The 18,753-nt window shown below is 43.4% G+C and overlaps 1 protein-coding gene and 1 long non-coding RNA gene across 3 annotated transcripts in view; one reads left to right on the plus strand and one right to left on the minus strand.

Annotated features, from left to right (window-relative positions):
* LOC125432554 overlaps positions 1–18,753 on the plus strand; it is a 112,862-nt gene that overhangs the window by 72,506 nt on the left and 21,603 nt on the right. The gene's annotated exons all lie outside the window — the stretch shown is intronic.
* Positions 3,892–18,706, minus strand: OGFRL1 (opioid growth factor receptor like 1). 2 transcript variants are annotated; one of them, XM_048496193.1, is made up of 7 exons: positions 18,110–18,706; positions 10,394–10,480; positions 8,976–9,054; positions 7,884–7,962; positions 7,718–7,784; positions 7,472–7,617; positions 3,892–6,175 (listed from the first exon to the last, which is right to left on the minus strand). In XM_048496193.1, the coding sequence occupies exons 1-7, from the start codon at positions 18,482–18,484 to the stop codon at positions 5,437–5,439; spliced, it is 1,572 nt and encodes a 523-aa protein (XP_048352150.1). In that variant the 5' UTR covers positions 18,485–18,706; the 3' UTR covers positions 3,892–5,436. The 2 variants fall into 2 exon arrangements, with proteins under 2 accessions (XP_048352150.1, XP_048352141.1); XM_048496184.1 differs by having other exon boundaries at positions 8,976–9,057; positions 18,110–18,705.

An 18,753-nucleotide genomic window follows, 5' to 3' on the forward strand; every position in this document is an offset into this window, starting at 1 on the left:
AGATTGCTGTGTTCAGCAAATGAAAATCTACTGGTGATCCCTGGCTCAAAAGACATCTGGCTAGCCTCAACCAGGGCCAGGTTTTTTCTGCTCTGGCTTTAACCTGGTGGGACGCTCTGTTTAGTGAGGCCTGGGCTTTGCAGGATCTGATGCAGTTCTGCACGCATATGGTTGAAGGAGCTATGGTTTTCCATCATTTTGGCCTTCCTTCCCTTTTTTCCACCTGTTTTCCTCCTGGAATATTGTTGTATATACTGAGTTTTATCATCATCAGTTTAGACTGGGTTTTAATTGGTTTTACTGTATTTATTGTGATATGTGTTGAAAGCCGCCCTGAGCCTATGAGGAAAAAGGCAGCATATAAAACCACTCAATAAATAATAATAAATAAAATAAATAAATATTTGGCTCTCCTTCCCATAAGCCTTTGCAAATATATTGCTGTGTTCTTTGCAGTTGCCCTTTGGTTAAGTTATTGTAGACATTCCAGAGCCTAGTTAAACTATCCTTAAAGGCTAAAAATCCATGAGACTCTGGTATCAGAGATTAACCTTGATGGTAACCTGACCAGGCCACATGTTCCCACCAACTGAACAGGGGGCTTGCTCATAATTCATGTGTGACATGTGAATGCCAATATTACATTCTCTTTGGCAGTCTGGATAATGTACATTTTTGATTGACATTTGTTATTTCTCCTTTGGGCTCAAAGGGGTATATAAACTAACGGATCCCTTTACTTGGGGTTCCATGCCAAAGTTACATGTTCATGCTTAACATGGAGGTAGAATACATTCCTTATTAGTACTTTATATATTTGCATTAGTGTATTTCTCAGGTGGTATCTTTTATGCATGTTTCCTTTCAGTTTTCTCTGTGATCTAATAAATAGTTATATAGTGTTTAAGTAGTTTATGTCTCTCTCTTCCCTTGCAAATCTGATTTTGGGCAAGAACTCTGTAGGGAAAATACAGAGGCTGCTTTCCAGGCCCATTTTCAGAAATGCCCTAACAGTTAGTGCCGTGGCCTGGATGTGTCCTAGATGAGACAATGACATTTTATGAAGTCACTCACTCCATCCAAGCATGAACCGATTAAGGAAAGAATAGAAACTGCTTTCCAGCCGCATTCTTAGAAATGCCCTAACACATGTGCAGTGAATTGTCTAATCTCACATCAGCAAGAATAGCCTCTAAAATTGCAGAACTTATGCTACTTCTCTTCCTACCTCAATTCCATATGTCTGGGAGACATCTGCTACAATGAATCTAAGAACAAAATTGGCATTTTAAAATATACATTTGACGTCATCAGCAAGAAAAAGCAGCCTGCAACATGCTAGAAAACTAATTATATCCAGGAACAACCACCATGTAGACAGTCAAATTGAATACATCTTTATGCAAACCTGCTGAAGTGCAGCTGTCCTGCTGTAACTGGCATCTATAAGATCTGTGCTGGCAGGAAGAGGATAAAGTCTTCGGCAGCATTTTGCTCAGCCACATTTTGTTTGTGTGAGCAACACAGCCAAAAGAAGAGATTGCTGCAAACAGCCTCATGTAAAAGCTTTGTAGAAAGCATGGGATTGGTTTGTCTGGCTACAGCAACTGCTTCCTTGGCGCTCCTTCCACACATTCACATGAGGGGAATGGACTAGAATTAAAGTTTTCCAAAGAAGGGGAGCATCTCTCTATTATGTGCAATACTGCTCATTTTTCACATTAGTCCAAAAGAGTAACCATGTTACTCTGATGCAGCAAAAATAGCACAGAGTCCTGTGGCACCTTATACCAACATCAGGGATGTAGGTATAAATTTTTTATGGGGGTGGGGTTCGGGGGTGGGGTCACCCGCCCCCCCCCGCCCCAGGGCATGGCCACGCCTCCCCAAGCCCCGCCCCTGGCCTAGCGCTTATAAAAGCAGCTCTCCGTGGCCAGGGACGGCAGACTCCCCTGCCCTACTCTCTCCTGCCCACCAGCTGGGCTCCCAGCCGGCAGTTCCTTCTGCCCTCCCCTCTGGGCAGGGGCATAGAGGGAAAATGGAGCCCGGTGTAAAATCTGAGCCCCCCCCCCCCCCCCGGGCAGCCACTGTGATGCTGGAATCCACCCCCAAACAGCATCACTTTCAATGGTGTTTCAACTAGAGAGCCCAAATTCTCCTTTTAAATCCACCTTAAAGGGAGAATCTGGGGTCCCCACCTAAACAACATTGAAAGTGATGCTGTGTTGGGGTGGATTATCCCTCACCCTGAAACAGCATCACTTTCAATGTGGCGTAGTTAGGTTATGCAGGTGCATTCTAATCTGGAGGAACCGGGTTTGATTCCCTGCTCTGCCGCTTGAGCTGTGGAGGCTTATCTGGGGAATTCAGATTAGCCTATGCACTCCCACACACACGCCAGCTGGGTGACCTTGGACTAGTCACAGCTTTTTGGAGCTCTCTCAGCCCCACCTACCTCAGAGGGTGTTTGTTGTGAGGGGGGAAGGGCAAGGAGATTGTAAGCTCCTTTGAGTCTCCTACAGGAGAGAAAAGTGGGATATAGATCCAAACTCTTCTTCTTCTTCTAAACTGAGGACCTCAGATTCTCTCTTTAAATCCATGCCGAAGGGGGTGGATTTAAAAGGAGAATCTGGGGAAATTTTGGGAGTGCCTGCTGTCAGGGGTGCAATTGTTAAGCTAGAAGCACCAAACTTTCAGGGTATCTTTAGGAGACTCTTATAATGATACCACCCAGGTTTGGTGAAGTTTGGTTCAGGGGGTCCAAAGTTATGGATCCTCAAAGGTGTAGCCCCCATCTTGTATTAGCTCCCGTTGGAAACAATGGAGGATGGGGGCACCCCCTTTGGGAGTCCATAGCTTTGGACCCGCTGGACCAAACTTCACAATACCTGGGTGGTATCAGTAAGAGACTCTCCTGGTGATACCACCCAGGTTTGGTGAAGTTTTGTTCTGGGTGTCCAAAGTTATGGACCCTCAAAAGTGAAGCCTCATCTTCTATTAGCTCCCATTGGAAACGATGGAGGATGGGGGCATCCCCTTTGGGAGTCCATAACTTTGGACCCCCTAAACCAAACCTCACCAAACCTGGGTAGTATTATTAGGAGGGTCCCCCAAACAATCCCGGAAAGTTTGGTGCTGCTAGCCTTAAAAATGTATCCCCTGCAGGCCAAAACCCCAAAAAACAGTAAAAATGTTTTAAAAACCCACAAACGGGGGGGGGGGGTCAGAGCTTCAGACATGAATGGGGGGGTGAACCCAAGAACCCCCCCTTACCTACGTCCTTGACCAATAAATGAAGCATTATTCTTGCACTGTATCAAGCCACCTGTTCTTCTAAGTAACCATCACTCTTGCAGGCATCAGATCTCTGGGGTAGGAAAAAGTCTTTCCCAGAGATCTTGGTAATTTCTGTATCTGTTCTATTACTAAGCCACCATTTCGCCACCTTAAAGACTATTGCATTTTCAATACCATATTCTTTTGGGGGATGAGTCCCATTTCGTCACATACATTAACTACTTTAACTCTGGGGGAAGGGGCTTTGGGGAACAGCTAGATTCAGACATGCTGAGGTCTTATGCAAGAGGTCCCTAACATTGTACCTGGGGTCACCATGGTGCCTGCTATCATCTTTCCTGGCACCCACTAAGTGTTTTTAGAAAGTGAGGCTTTTGCCCAAAAAGGCTTTGGATTGGCTGTGAATATTCTTTCAAAAATGTTACTTAGACAGCAGCTGCCATCACTGCACGAAGACTCCAACTGAAGATAAGCTGCAGCAGTCAATTTGTGGCTGTACTCACCACACTGTGTCAGAATTCCAAAGGTGCTCACACGCTCAAAAAGGTTAGGGAACCTTGCCTTAAGCAGCATAAAATTCAAGACATCACAGCATCACCCAAAATAGCAATTTTAATACTTTTCCATATTTACAGGGCCAAAGATATACCTTAGCTGATGTGTAAATCCAGCTCTGGACAGGAGAAAGTTTCATAACAAATCTTTACAGGCCTACTTCAATCAAAACAGGATTGTATTACCTAAGGAGCCAATTGAGAACCCATACAGATAACCATCTCATCACACCATTGTGATAAAATACTCTTTGCTACTTGGCAGAATGATATGGATAACTAACTAAGGGCTTACTTGCAAGGAGAGGTGTTCTGCCTCTAAAAGAGTAGTCCCTCATTCTTCTGGAGTCCTGTGAGTCATATCCTTTCTCAAAGTTCTCTGTTTCTCCTCTACAAATCTATAATGTTTCCTGAGCATTTTCTATTGGGAAGAAACATTTGAGTTTTTGAGAAGGGGCAACTAAAAAAAAGGATTCATACAAGATGAGAGAGAGAGATCTGGATCTGGTGTGCAGCTCTCAGTGGAACTTTTTTCATCTTAGGCTGTTCCCTGTATATTCCAGAATGACAAACAATGGCATAGAACAGAAGAGAAAGCAGCATTCCTCCTTCATCAGCATGGCCTGATTAAACCCCACAAATAGGGAAGAAACAGTATGGGGACAGAGAAAGGAACAGGAAATATGAATGCAACATTCTTCCAAGAACCAAAACTTATTCATAGCAGTGTACATGGCAACATCCCATTTTATCCTCAGAACAACCCTACTGAAAGGAGAGGAAAAGCAAGTAACATGCCAGAAGTCAGCTAGTCAACTTCAGACCTGACCAAACCAACCTTATATCCATGAAAATACACTACACCGGGGAAGGGGGAATTGAAAGAAATGATAGGGAAAGAAGCAGTGAAAAACTTTGAGTACAGTGGGTGCTGGTGTGAATATCACCATTAATTTCTCCAATTTAAAAAGCAATTTACCATCTAGCATTTGTTTTCAACCACCACCTCAAGAAAAAAATTATTCCCATTTCACAGAAGTGGAAACAAGGTTGGGAGAATGTAGTTTTTCTTCCCAGTATCACAGTGAGATTCACAAGAGGTGGGACTTGAACTCAAGCCAAATACTGCTGTTCAAATGGGGGTGCAGCCTAGATCTACTTTGATTTTCAGGCAATGGCAGAAACACTGGGAAAGAGCAGCATGCCAAGTGATTACATACTAGAGACATTCCAGTCCCTAGCTCCTCAAAAATCTAACTGGACCATGAGGTTTACAAAAACATAAACTGTAGCTTAAGAGACAGAACAAATAAACAAAACCAAGGGAGAGCAAACTTCTCAAAAGTTTCTGAATTCAGAATATGATGTTGTTTTTAAGCAACAATACACACCCCTTTCAAAAATGCAAACCAAGTCAAATGAAATAAGCCATACAACTCCATAAAGCCTATACTGACAGATTTGGCATCAGGCCCAGAACTAAGATATTCAGTTTCATAGAAGTGAAAAGAATCCACCATTTTGTAATTCTCAGCAGGAGACTGGGTTTACTGGGATGTCTGAATCCTGGAGTCTCCTCTTTGCTTTAAGAGTTTGATCCCACTGGATTTTTATCCTTACCTACACTGTCCTGCAGATCAGTTGATGTGTCAGCTGGACCACAATAACTACTGCAAGAATCTTTTTCTACATCTCCGGGATTTCTACTGTCTTGGTTCAGATTTTCATCATTTTTACCTTTATGTTTTTTGAAATGGGAAATATTTTCCTTTTGGTGCAAAGGACTGACTGTTCCTTCCTGTTTGGAGTTCTGACATTCAAGGTCACTGTCCTTTTCACCACTACTCTGCTTAGCAGTCTCAGAGCTGCTACGTTTCCTAGTGAGATCCTCCTCAGTTTCAACAGGTGCGGCTCCTGCCCTTTTCTCATCAGTCGATTTGCCACTTGAGTTGCAAAATGCAGGAGCATTCTTGGAGTCTCTTTTCTTATGTCGAGAAGTACAGCTGTTGCGAAGAGAAACGGGAGATGCCAGCTTCTTGCTCGGTTTGCTTCCTTCACTTTTCTGTTTTCTTGGTGGACCCCATATGAAATGATCAGAGGGTGTATAGTGTTGCTGGGCAAATCGCAGAAGCTTCCTTCTTTCTCTCCGGTCTCTGATGGTATACACAAAATATTCCAAAGCACTTTGCTTAATGTTGGGGATGGTATCTTCCACAAGAGCTTCATGGAGAATAAATTTTACCAGGGGAGGTTTGAAACTCTCATATCCAAGTTCCCCAAGACTCTTGAGAATACGGGTGATTCTCAAGTAGTTATGCTGAGACCTGCAACAAAAGAGTAAATGAACTCAAAATGACAGAAAACAAATTAAAAAGTTGTGCCAGTCATAGAAAATGCCAGTTCCTGTTACTTTGACAAAAGGGTAATTATTACTCAACTGCTGAGCCTTCATAGGCAATTCAGATGGGACTGCAAGTATCAAGTGAAAAACCTCTTCAAACTTGCTGAGTTAAAATAGCCTGTCCACACTATTCAAATTGTACCAGATAGGAGCAATTAAGGACTCAGTCTAAATTCTTACATTGAAATGCACTTGCCAAAGACTATGCTGCACTTCATACATAAAAACAATGAACGAACAGATTTTTATGGATTAAAACTCTACTGACTTAGATATTTTATCATCAACTGACTAGCATTTGATTCCTATCCATGTGCACAGTATATTATGTACATTAAAATACTGGACATTTGGACATTCGGGCATATGATGAGGCTGCACTGTGGACATGTATATACCATTAGATGTTGTTGCTGTTGCTTGAAGGTAACAGTGGATGGGTGAGATCAGGCATTTCCTGTTTGGGGTTCTCATCCTTTTTGAGCCTGCTGGGACCTTAAGGAATTCAGGCAGTGTGGTGGGTGCAGCCAAAAAAATGGTTGCTGCAGGAGTGGGAGCAATCACAAAATGGCTGCTGCAATATACCTTCTGTCACAGTGAGAATTCTTGTGCTGTAGTGGCAACTACTGTCAAAGCACCATTTAAAATCTGCACAACCAATCAAATCTCCAGTGGCTAATCAGAGGCCTCACTGGCAAAAGTCCCATCTGGCTCTCCCCACTTTCTGAAGACACCTGGTGAATTCCAAAAAAGGCATTTGCAAGTGACATGGCACCCACAGGCACCAAACTGGGGGCTCCAATGTAGACAAAGCTTCTGTGCTCAAATTGGGCTGCCTAATTTCATTCTCAGCAGTACAGGAGACGGGGTGGGATAGATCGCTCCTTCCTTCCCTGTTCACTAGGTATGCCTGCCCATTCTTTGGGATGACTGGAATTTATACACAGACATAACATGTGAAAAGATATGTGCACGTAAAAATCCAGTGTATTGATCGGCACAGGATAATGAATATGCCAGTCATGTTCTAGGAATCAGCTTTATGATTTGTTATACATGTGTTGGATTTCACACAAATACATCCTATTCAAATATCACATCTATGTGTGGCTGCATCTCAGAAATATAACAGTTGCAAGTTTAGGAACACACCTAGGTTGAATATAGTGTGATCCAAGCTTCTCACTGAAATATCTACTGAAGACCGTTCGTTACTCACTCATTCAAGTGCTGGAATCTCTCTTGCCAGTTAGATGCTCGTGTTACATTCCCAGTTTTATCCAGTAATTTTATTCCAAAAAATTCTAACATCATTTTGTAAGCCAATAGAAATCTTCTAATTGCCTCTTTTGTTTTTTTGAATTCCTGCAACACATTATAAGACATATTGAAAACATTACAATGCAGAGCCCTTCTACCCTAACCCCTCAGATAATAAGTTTATACTGTGAACTATTTGCTTTACCTCTATTTCATATGTTGTTAATTCCTTCGCATAAAAATTTAGTCCTTGTTCTCTTAAAGGAAAAAGCCTATATTAAAAACAAAACAAAACACAATATTGGTTTATAATTTAAGCAAGTTTAACTAAGTGTACACACACAAAACTGACCAAGTAAAATGTTACCAACCACTGTATGTAAGTGTGGTTGTGCTCCAACTTTTCATAGTCTCCTTTCCACTTATTTAGGACTTCTTCAATGTAAACACCTATATCAAGAAAATGTTAAACAATCCTTCAGTATAGTATATTCTACTTAGGAATTACATAACAAAACGTTCATGCAAAAAACTGTGACAAATTATGAGAACACACTTTTTGTATACATTATCTATATGAAGATATACATTTCTATAAATTGCTAGCACTGATTTAATAAAACCAGAACAGAAAGAGCCATAAAATTCAATGACCAAAAATATTTTTAAAATCCTCAACACTAAAGAGATCTCTGATAAATCTGAAATTCTTTTGTAAATGTTATGACTCATATTCATGTCAAACCATAACTGGTTCCTTCTCTCTTTAACTGAACCTTCTTTAACAGAACCCTCTTTAACTGATGTCACCATTTGATATCAGACTAGGAAATGAAGTCAATTGTGGAGGAAGTCAAAACAATTTATGGTGGGATATCTGAATTTCAAATCAGTAACTCATTCCACACATGCAGAATAATGCACTTTCAAACTGCTTTCAGTGCTCTTTGAAGCTGCGCGGAATAGCAAAATCCACTTGCAAACTGTTGTGAAAGTGGTTTGAAAATGCATTATTTGGCGTGTGCGGAAGGGGCCTTAGTGTCATTAGTTTAAACAGGAATAAAACTGCTGGAGTAAATTTTAAAGTTGAAGTGTTTTCTAGACAGATCTGCAAGATATTTTACTAGAAAGATATCCCCTTCTTTAAGACCTTAAATTGTATAATCACTTTTTTTAACACTAGGCCTTGTGGACTAAAGCACATGATCCAGAATACTAGCATACAAACTAATTAACACATCAGGAATTTCACCATACATGAGAATGTCCTTTTAGAAGAACTTTTGATATTAAAACAAGATAAACTTTAAGATAAGGCTATCTTAAAAGAAACACCCTGATGCATAGATGGCTTTGTTCTTTTGATTTATACAAATTATAATACAAATTCTCATCAGTAAAAAACGTTTCAATTACTACAGAACGTAACTAACAGGATGAAATCATTGTTATGGTTTACTTACCATCAGGTTTAAAGGGAATTTTATTCTTGTAAAAACGAAGGTTGCACAAGTCATTCTGATATCGTAGATCTTTAAAGTTCTGCTAAGCAAAGATTAACAGTACAAAGCTAATTTAATATCAACAGAAAACAGAGTGGTGCTGAAATCATGTCTAATATGCTCATACATTTATTTATTTATTTGTTTATTTATTTATTTTTGTATTTATACCTCCCCCTCCCCCAAGGAGCTCAGTGAAGTGAAGGTGCTATTTAAGCTGACCAAATTTATCATTTGGGAAAATACTGTGGAACCTCATTCTGACCTACATGCCAAGAGAAGCTTCTAACACTTCACAAGCTGGCAGTGTAAATAACGATCTGTTTATTATAGGGCAACAGATTTCACAGGGCAATGTAGTGGCTTATTCAGATGAAAGAAGTGACCAAAGGAAAACCAAGCCACAATCCAAAATTAAAAGAATGTGTGCATCTGTTATGATATTTCTTGTTAAAATGCCTGCAATGCTTCCATATACAAGTGTTTGAAATTAATATTATTATGCCTTTCTCATGCTTAATGTCATTTAAAGAAGAAAAGTAAAAAAAAAACCAGGACAGCTTGGGATGGCTTTATACAGTTAACATTTTTACTGTTTAACCCAGCAGCTATGGGGGGAAAGGGCAAGCATGATTAAGTGGCTAAAAACACCAGCCTAGGACTGAGAAAACAGGCTCATATTCCCTGAGTGACTGTGGAATAGGGTGGTTAGAAGGTTAAAATGGCACTGAGAAGCATGTACTTCACACTGTGCTCCTGGGAGGAAGGGTGTTGTTAAAAAAAACAAGAAGAGATAAACAGAAAATAAGAGGATCCCCACCCCCCACCCCACTACCGATATGTAGTTTGGCCTTCCAGCTCCTAGAAAACCAAATACTATTTCAAGGCAGATTTAGTTGGGCAAACATTTATTAATTCACAATGCAACAATTTATTACCTAGCTCCACTAGTTTTTTTTTTTTCTTGGTGACTATATACCAAAGGTTCCTGAAATCTCCTATATGTGCTTTTAGGACAGTGAATGTGGCAACCAACTATAAAGTCAGGCATTCCTGTCATAAAATCCTCAAGGCAAAAGTGATCTTTTGTAGGAAATTATGACCATTCTCTCTTTGATGTTTCTTACCATTGCATTAGCACAAACGATGTCAATAAGAAAAGATACAATGAATAGTTGCCCTGCAATCTCACAATCAATCAACAGAGAGCTTCAGAGTTTCTAGACACCTTCTTCTACCCATTACATCACCCTAAAATTATTTTGTTTACACAGTGGACATTTGCAGGGCTTAACTGGACTTAAGTAATGACAGGGATTTAAATGTCACCATCATTCTGCCTTAACAAATGCCCCCAAAAATCTATGAAATGCTCTTACTGGATATTGGTGCCGATATTTGTACAAATCTCTTGCAGCATAAAAGCTTCTCTTTGGTTTAGCTGTCACTTCAATTGCATCATCCCCCTGAAAAAAAGCAGACATATTCAGTAGCAAGTAGAGTGAGTATAACAACTAGACTTTGGCGTCATGAACATATATAGTACTGTGACAATAAGAAATGAAGGCTGAGTTCTGAAGGATCGCATATGCCATTCTACTCACACACTGAGATATTTCTGCTCTTTTACCACAGCCCCCTGCACGTACATCTATTTCTAAAGAGTCACTTTGAAAGTCAGGGTATTTTCTAAGAAGCATTCAAAATTAAGAGGAGCCGCAGCTGGAAATGAAAAACTGGCTACCTTCCTTTGAGGAATCACTTTATTCAAAGGCCTCACTAAATCTCAGTTGCTGAAATTACAGAGTAATAAACATCTGTTGGAAAAGGAGGCTGATGTGAATAACACACACACACATATCCATCACATAGTAACTGCTGTGGAGTTGTCACATTGGTCAATTAACTGTCAAAAGTAAAATGTTCTACAAATCCAAGAATATTACTTTGTAGATGGAAACGTACCCTTTTAATTCCGTTGTTAAATCATCTGTTTGGAAGGACTGGAGCAATTACTGCTTGCCCCCAAATTCTGCAGCAGTCGAGAGCAAACCTAGGAATGCATCAAAGCCTTTCCTATAGGGTAGATATCTGCCTATAGGGTAGGATGTCTCCTATAACTATATATCATCTCTAAACAGGAATGGTCATCTGAAGCAAAGAGCAGGACAGCCCATGCAAGCTCATTAAGAAGATTTAAATGGATTGCAATCTTTTTAATGTTACTGAGAAATGATTCAACTAAATCAGGGGTCTGCAACCCGCAGCTCTGGAGCCGCATGCAGCTCTTTCAGTCTTATACTGTGGCTCCACGTGGCCTGGAGGTCGGAGGGTAGCGTGGGCGTGTCCCTCCAGCCCTTCAGAGCAGCGCTGGAAGGAAAGGTGAGTGGAGGGGCCGAACCGGAGGCAGCTCCGTGCGTGAGGGTGCCGCTTTTCGCCTCCCCTCCACTCACCTCTCCTTCCAGCACTGCTCTAGAGGGTTGGAGGGACATGCCCACGCTGCCCAACCCCTAGAGGTCAGAGGATAGCGTGTCCCTCCAGAGCAGCTGCCATCCCCCCTCTGCCATCCCCGAAGCCGCCATCCCACCCTGCCCCACGGAACAGAGGGGGTTTCCCTGCCCGCCGCCACTGCCTCCTGCAGTGCAAGAGGCGGTGGTACCGGGCAGGCCGCAGACGCCATCCCCCCTCTGCCCCATGGAGCAGGCGGCTGCCTGCTCTGTTGGGCAGAGGGGGTTTCCCTACCTGGTGCCACTGCCTCCCGTAGCGCGACAGGCGGCGGCACCGAGCAGGCCGCAGACACCATCCCCCCTCTGCCCCACAGAGCAGCTGCCTGCTCCATCGGGCAGAGGGGGTTTCCCTGCCTGGCGCCACCGAGCGCTGGAAGGAAAGGTGAGTGGAGGGACTGAACTGGAGGCGGCTTTGTCGGAACCGCCTCTCCGACTCGGTAGATTTTCAGGGCCGTGGAAAACAGGTCCAAATGGCACTTTGGGTGGTAAAGGTTGCCTACCCCTGAACTAAATAGTATTTGATTAATGATTTAAGGCTTTGTTATTTTTATTCATCTTGTATGAATCAACTTCATTTGCTATATGTTGCAAGTTTGCATTTTGATGTGATTTTGATGTGATTTTATATTGTTTATGCCAAATAAAGGCTAAATGAATTTAAAAAAAGAATTTTTATTCATGTTTAAAAAATACCTGAGAGCTTTTCCATTAGACAAATACCAACCTAGATTATGGTATCATGTGGCAATTGGCATAAACAGATGAGCCATCACAAACCATTGCAAAGAAAACCCTCATATAATTTAACTAGCTCAAGCACAACTTTTTGCAGAAAGCCTGGTCTTAAATTTAACTGCAAGTCATCAATCTATTCTCCTTATAGCAGTGGTGGGATTCAGCAGGTTTCACCACTTCGGCAGAACTGGTTGTTAAAATGGTGCTTGTAAACAGTTGTTAAATTATTTAAATTCCACCACTGAAACCGGTTGTTAAATTATTTGAATCCCACCACAGCTTATAGGCTATCTGCCAGCACCTGGTCAGCACTGATAGAAATAGGACGCAGGACAAAATACACAGGTCTAATCCTGCAAGGATCTTAAACCATTAACTTTATGCTCATATTGGAAAAGTAGAATACAAATACATAGTAGTATGAGTTGCACCAACCATCACTGCAGTTATGAGAACTGTTTCCAGATGGTTCATTGATCTTGTTACATCATTGATCATGTTACAGTGTTTTGAATTAAGAGGCAGCTAGAAGAAACATACAACTGATCACATGTGTAAAGCTGTGCAACAGGCCTCTTGCAAATATATAAAATATACACTGGAAATGCACTTGAATATTAAGAGTAACAGAGGATTCTTGAATACTTCAAGATCAGTTGTCTCACACACTCTGGTGACAGAAGGATCTGTGGCATGTGACCTAATTTACAAAACTGCAAAGTAGAGTGTAAAAGGCCATACAGTATGCCAGATATAGGTCAGAATAGGGTCAGAACCATCGCACGAGGATTTGCTTACACAACAGAATGTTGATCTCTATTATAACAGATCACCATGAAGAAAACGATTTTAATGAATGGATTGCAGGTACAGGTCTGAGACTATGGACTAGAAAGCAAAATATACAGTTTCAAAGTCAACTTTTCCCGCTTTTGCACAATTTCCCTTTTTAACAAACTAATTCAGAAACTACATTAGTAGTTTCATGATGCCTTTGTTCTGACACAGACCTGATAATTACAAGGAGGTCCGCACAATTTTGAGTGAAATAACTTTAAAATATTGAACAATCTTACTTTTTCTGAAATGTTACCCTCCCCCAAGACTATGCATGCACACAATTTTTAGAACTGATGATTATTTGCTGTAGTGAATAATAGAACTCCCACAGATTTCAGCTGGTGCTTGGTTTAGACTTCCACATTAAAGAATAAACACCATTAGTTTGTCAAACATTGATAATTCCATTAGTTACCGATCTATTCTATCCCAGACTTCAACAGAAAATACTAATCATTTTAAGCTTCCAACAAACTCCATTCAAAAAAATATTTTCCATGAGATGTACTGCATTTGTGATTCAGTCTATTCCCTGTTTACATGTATCATTTAGGGCAGTACCAATATATCTACAGCACAGTACACTCTTGTAATTTTTGTCCTGCTAGGAATTTTACTATTTACACTAATCAATGCAGAATCATCGCAATGTATTCATAATGGGACATGTATTGTCATCATTTCTACCATGCACAAATGCTTGGTCACCCCAATTCTATGAGTATCAAGTTAGCCAAACACTGAGATCAAGTCCTAGGCAGAGCCGTAGGGAGGAGAAATGGCGCCCGGAGCAACACCTGCCCAAGAGTGCTCCTCCCTGCACCCGCCTTCCTGTGCCCCACTTACCTCAGCCAGCCCATAGGCCATCGCCGGCCTCATCGTCCGGCCCAGCAGCGGGAAGAGTGGCGCCCCATTGCCGCCCGGCTCCTGCTGCCCTGCTCAGCCCCCTCCACATCCTCATCCTGTGTGCCTGAGCGCCTGTGGAAACGGGCAGGCAGCCACCAGAGGGGTTCAGTAGGGCAGCAGGAGGCGGCTTCCTACATCTCCTGAAGGAAATGCAGGAGACAGCCAGACACCCAGCATGCTGCCTTCCCTCCTTGTGCATGGCTCTGTGTGCCTGCCGCCCTCCATTGCGCTCCTGCTGTGCCTGGCCCACCTCGGACCTGCTTCACATGACGCTCCACAGGGAAGGAGACATGAAGGAAGGGGCTGCCACCGGGCCTTGATTTTCTGCCCTCCCCCACACATGACTGAACAGCAGCCGTCCAGGGCATTTGTCCCCAGATGTCCCTGTGGAAACTTCATCTCTGCCTAGGAGATTCTGAGCAGTACTCTTTGGAGCCTGATGCATTTTCATGGCATACTGGTGAGACTTTACCATGTTACTAACCCTAACCCTAACCTTGCTGTGGTATTTGGTAGAGCCTTATGGCTTAATTCTCCCCTTTCTTCCCAAGGAGACACAGTGGGCTCAATCTTTCCCTCACTGAACATTTTTGACCAGTGCTTGCATGACCTAGCAAAGTGACAAAACTGTGAAGACCACTGCAGTATTGTGGTTAGAACTTCTGACTAGGAACTAAAAATTCCACAAACTAGGAACTGAATTCCATTTCACATTTTGCTATGCCATTTCACATTTTGCACAGCCAGCCACTCTCAGCTTCTTCTTGTTTGTAATGATAAAATGGAAAAAAAATTGTGTAGGAGAAAAAGCTACAAGAACACGGCCATACAGCCCAGAAACCACACAACACCCCAATGATTCCGGCCGTGAAAGCCTTCGACAGTAAATTGTGTCTTAGTCACCACTCGGTTTTGATTAGGTTTTAATGTATTTTATCTATATATGTATAAAAAGCTAACAGTGACTTTGTTAGTCACGCCGTAACGCCGAAATGGCTGGACGGATCACCCCCAAACTTGCACACGCCGCCGCTCATGTATGTGAGCATGTTTTCCACACCTCTCCTCCCTCAGGTAATGCACCTGAGCCAGGTAAAACTCTTTTTTCCTGGTGCTCCATGGTGAAGGACATGAAGCTGCCTGTGTGTAACTGTCACCCTTAGAATGTTCATACCCTTAGAATGTTCGCTCAGATAGACAGATATGAGCAGTAAAAACAGTACATAGGTAATAACTCGAGTGGAAGTGAAACACATACACACGTTGCCGTGTGAAACATTGGGTGGGGTTCTCCCCCACACACGCAGGTACCTTTCATTCTCTGTGCCTCACCCACTACTACCACACAACACACCTACTCTCATACACATTCAGCGGAGGGAGAGGGAAGGGACAGAGGGGGAGGCATGCAAGGGAAGAGAAGTGAGGGAGGGGACAGAGAGTGAGGGGTGGCATGCAAGGGAGGGGAGGTAGGGGGCTCAGCATCTGGATATGACCCACCCACCCTAGTGAAGGGAGAGGGAAGGGAGGTAGGGGGAGGGGTGCCATGCAAGGGAAGAGAAGTGAGGGAGAGGAGAGAGGAAGGGGTGGCATACAAGGAAGGGGAGGGAGGGGCCAGCCAGCCTAGATTCCCTGAATACTGAGGTTACAGTTCAGAAAACCAGGTTGCCTCCAAGGCACGCGTTACTCAGGAGTAAGCTCGGTAAAGCAACCGTGACATACTTTGAATGGCTGAGTCGCGCCTCTCAGAGGGTTTACTCAGAAGCGACACCCATTGCCACCACCCCAACTTACTCCCAGGTAAAGGATCGTGACCAGGCAGCCTAAATGTGTGGGAGGGGTGCCTTTCCGTTCCTCAACAAGGAATGCGGTCACACACATCAATGACATCGCACAGTATCAGCCTGCGCGTTTCCATGAGCACGTACTGCTGGCCTCTGCAGTTGATTTGCTGCTACTGCTCCTTTCCCATTTCACCACAATAAGCCACAGCAACGCGTGGCCGGGTACCGCTAGTTGTATTTATATTTATTGAACAAACTAATGTTGGAAGCTGCCCTGAGCATGCTAGACAGCTTATAAAACTAATGCAATTTTTAAAATAAAATAAATGGAGAGTGGGGGAAGAACTAAGTTCACTACCTTGAGCTTCCTGGCGTTGGATAAACCTTGCATCACTATATAGGGACGCTGCAAGTGGCAGAGCTCTAAACATCAAATAAATAAAATAAACAGTTAAAAATATTGTATTGTCGAAGGCTTTCACGGCCGGATTCAACTGGTTCTGGTGGGTTTTCCGGGCTGTGTGGCCGTGGTCTGGTGGATTTCTGGCGAAACGTTAGGAACAAAATCCACCAAACCACGGCCACACAGCCCGGAAAACCCACCAGAACCAGTTGAAAATATTGTGTGACTGGAATGAAGGAAGAGACGCACTGAAACAAGGGAAATTGTGGCAGGTTTGTAGAGCCAGAAGCAACTTATCTGAAGTCATTCAGCCTCTTGTAAATTCAGCCCTTATTATACCAGCCAATGTGTGTTACTTTGCATTCACTAGTTCAACTGTACAGTTTCCTAAATTTAAGCCTTTACCATAATTCTGAAAAATGTAACATTTTGGTGATAAATTGTATATGGGTGTGTGTGGTGGAAATATGCTAGTGAAGGGAGGCAAAAAGTAGTAAGCAGTTGTAAGGCCTGGGGACTTGGAAGTCAGTAGTCTATGTTGCCCGGAACGAGCTGTTGTTTGAACAAAATATTACATCAAAAATACAGCAAATTGTACGTGAGGGTTTTTGCCAAGAGCTTAAGTTTGAAATCAAGTTCAAAGTTTTTAAATGTCAATTTTTACCACTGTCCCACACAAAAAAGACAAACTGTTTCATATCTTAGACTTCTCCAGAATCTTGAAGTTGGGTAAACATTGGATTATGTTGCAAAATTCTGAGTGGTTTTCCCCATGTTACTTTTTGACACACCTGTTGGGGACCAGCTAAAAAAAAATCTCCACATATAAACATATATTTATAATTCAGACTTCTCTGGCAAAACTCCTTGAAACCTTTTGACTTCCATGTACCCAGCTCATACAATATAAAGCCAAATATTTGCAGCTGCTTGCTCTCTAGATCCTTAAAGAACATATGATAAAGACCTTTTGATAGAAAAGGGAAATCATTTCTAGGAGGAAAATCAATCACGTTGAAAACACAGCTTGCATTTCTGAATTGTGAAGAAGAATGTTAAAAGAAAAAACTGTAGATCTCAAAATAATCTAAAAACAAATGGAAAGTAAAGGACAAATCATCTGGGTTGATGCGTTTCATATACATTCAGAAGACCTAGGTTAATCAGTCTTTCAGTCCTATGTTGTGAATACAATTCCAGTAGATACGATCACAGCAGTAGTTTTACACAGTCAGAAGAATGTCAAATAAAACTGGTTCTGGAACTGCACTAATACCACAGGAGCTTAACATATTTTTGTTCCCTGAATCAGAGTCTTCCACCAGAAAAGCAGTGGCACCAAGGAAACAGAGCAAATTAAAACTACTTTGACCTTCTGCATTTTAAAACCACCAGAGCCTCTTTTAGAAGGGGGGGGAAGCCAGCTGGTGAGTAAAGGGGGTGGGGACCACAAACAAACCATGGCCCCATCCTACAGTTCCTTCTTTCACCACCTGCAACACAGGTCACCAAGAAGAAAACAAACCACACCAAAACACCAGACAGTTATGAGCAGGGTGACACAAGAGACAGGCAAGGCAGGCTGATTTCTCCGCCCCCTTTGATTCCTCATCCTTCCACCTCCCATTCCACTTTTGATTTCCTGGCAAGGAAAAAAGATGCAGCCACTACGACTGAATCACCCAGACTGCAAGCATTTCAACTGGGGGGAGGGGAGAGAAGAAAGGGGGAAAGCTAAAATACAAACCTGTTCTACGGAAACGTGCCGTTCAATCTTCACATTTTAACACCCCTCCCCCCCACACGCACACATGCTGCATTCCTAACGCGGCAGAAGCCATGGCGATGAGAAAGGGGAAGCGGGGGGCTCAAGCCCCCAACTGTCTCCCCTCCCGAGAAGTTTGCGGGGTCCCCCATTACCTGGTCAACGCTAATAGCTTCTCCTTCTTGGCGGCCCGCTCCTTCCTCACAGTCTTCGCCCTCATCATCCTCCCCTTCCAGCTCGTCTTCCACTGCCGCCTCCTCTGCCTCTTCCCGGTGCGCGATGTCTTCCGCCCGGGCACTTGCCGCAGGGAGCGGGTCCTCTTCTTGTTGCTGCTGCTGCTGCTGCTGCTGGGGTCCCTCCTCGGCGGGGTCCTCTGCTCTGCCCCCGCCGCCCAGTCCCTCCAGCGGCGGCCCTTCGTCTCCATGCTCGGGCTCCTGGAGCTCCGGCTCCGAGTCCGTCTCCCACGTAGAGTCGCAGTCCTCCACCGTGGTGGGCTCCTTGAAGCTGACCCCGCTCAGCAAACTGCCCATTGAAGAAACACCCCGGGAGCCTCCCCCGCCGGGAGGGTGGAAAGGGGCGCGCGAGCGGGGAACCAGGGAAGGAAGGGGGTCCGCGGGCGGCCCGGCTAGGAAAGCCACCTCCCCTGCTGCTGCTGCTGCTGCTGGGGCATGGTGGCGTTGGGAGGCCGCGGGCAGCGGGAAGGCAGAAGGCGACGAGGCGGAGGCAGGCGCAGATGGCAGGAGCGACAGCCAGCCCAGCCAAGCTCTGTTCCTCCTCAGCCAGTCCCCAGCCCCCAAAA

The sequence above is a fragment of the Sphaerodactylus townsendi genome, linkage group LG01 (assembly GCF_021028975.2).
Source record: "Sphaerodactylus townsendi isolate TG3544 linkage group LG01, MPM_Stown_v2.3, whole genome shotgun sequence".
NCBI lineage: Eukaryota > Metazoa > Chordata > Lepidosauria > Squamata > Sphaerodactylidae > Sphaerodactylus > Sphaerodactylus townsendi.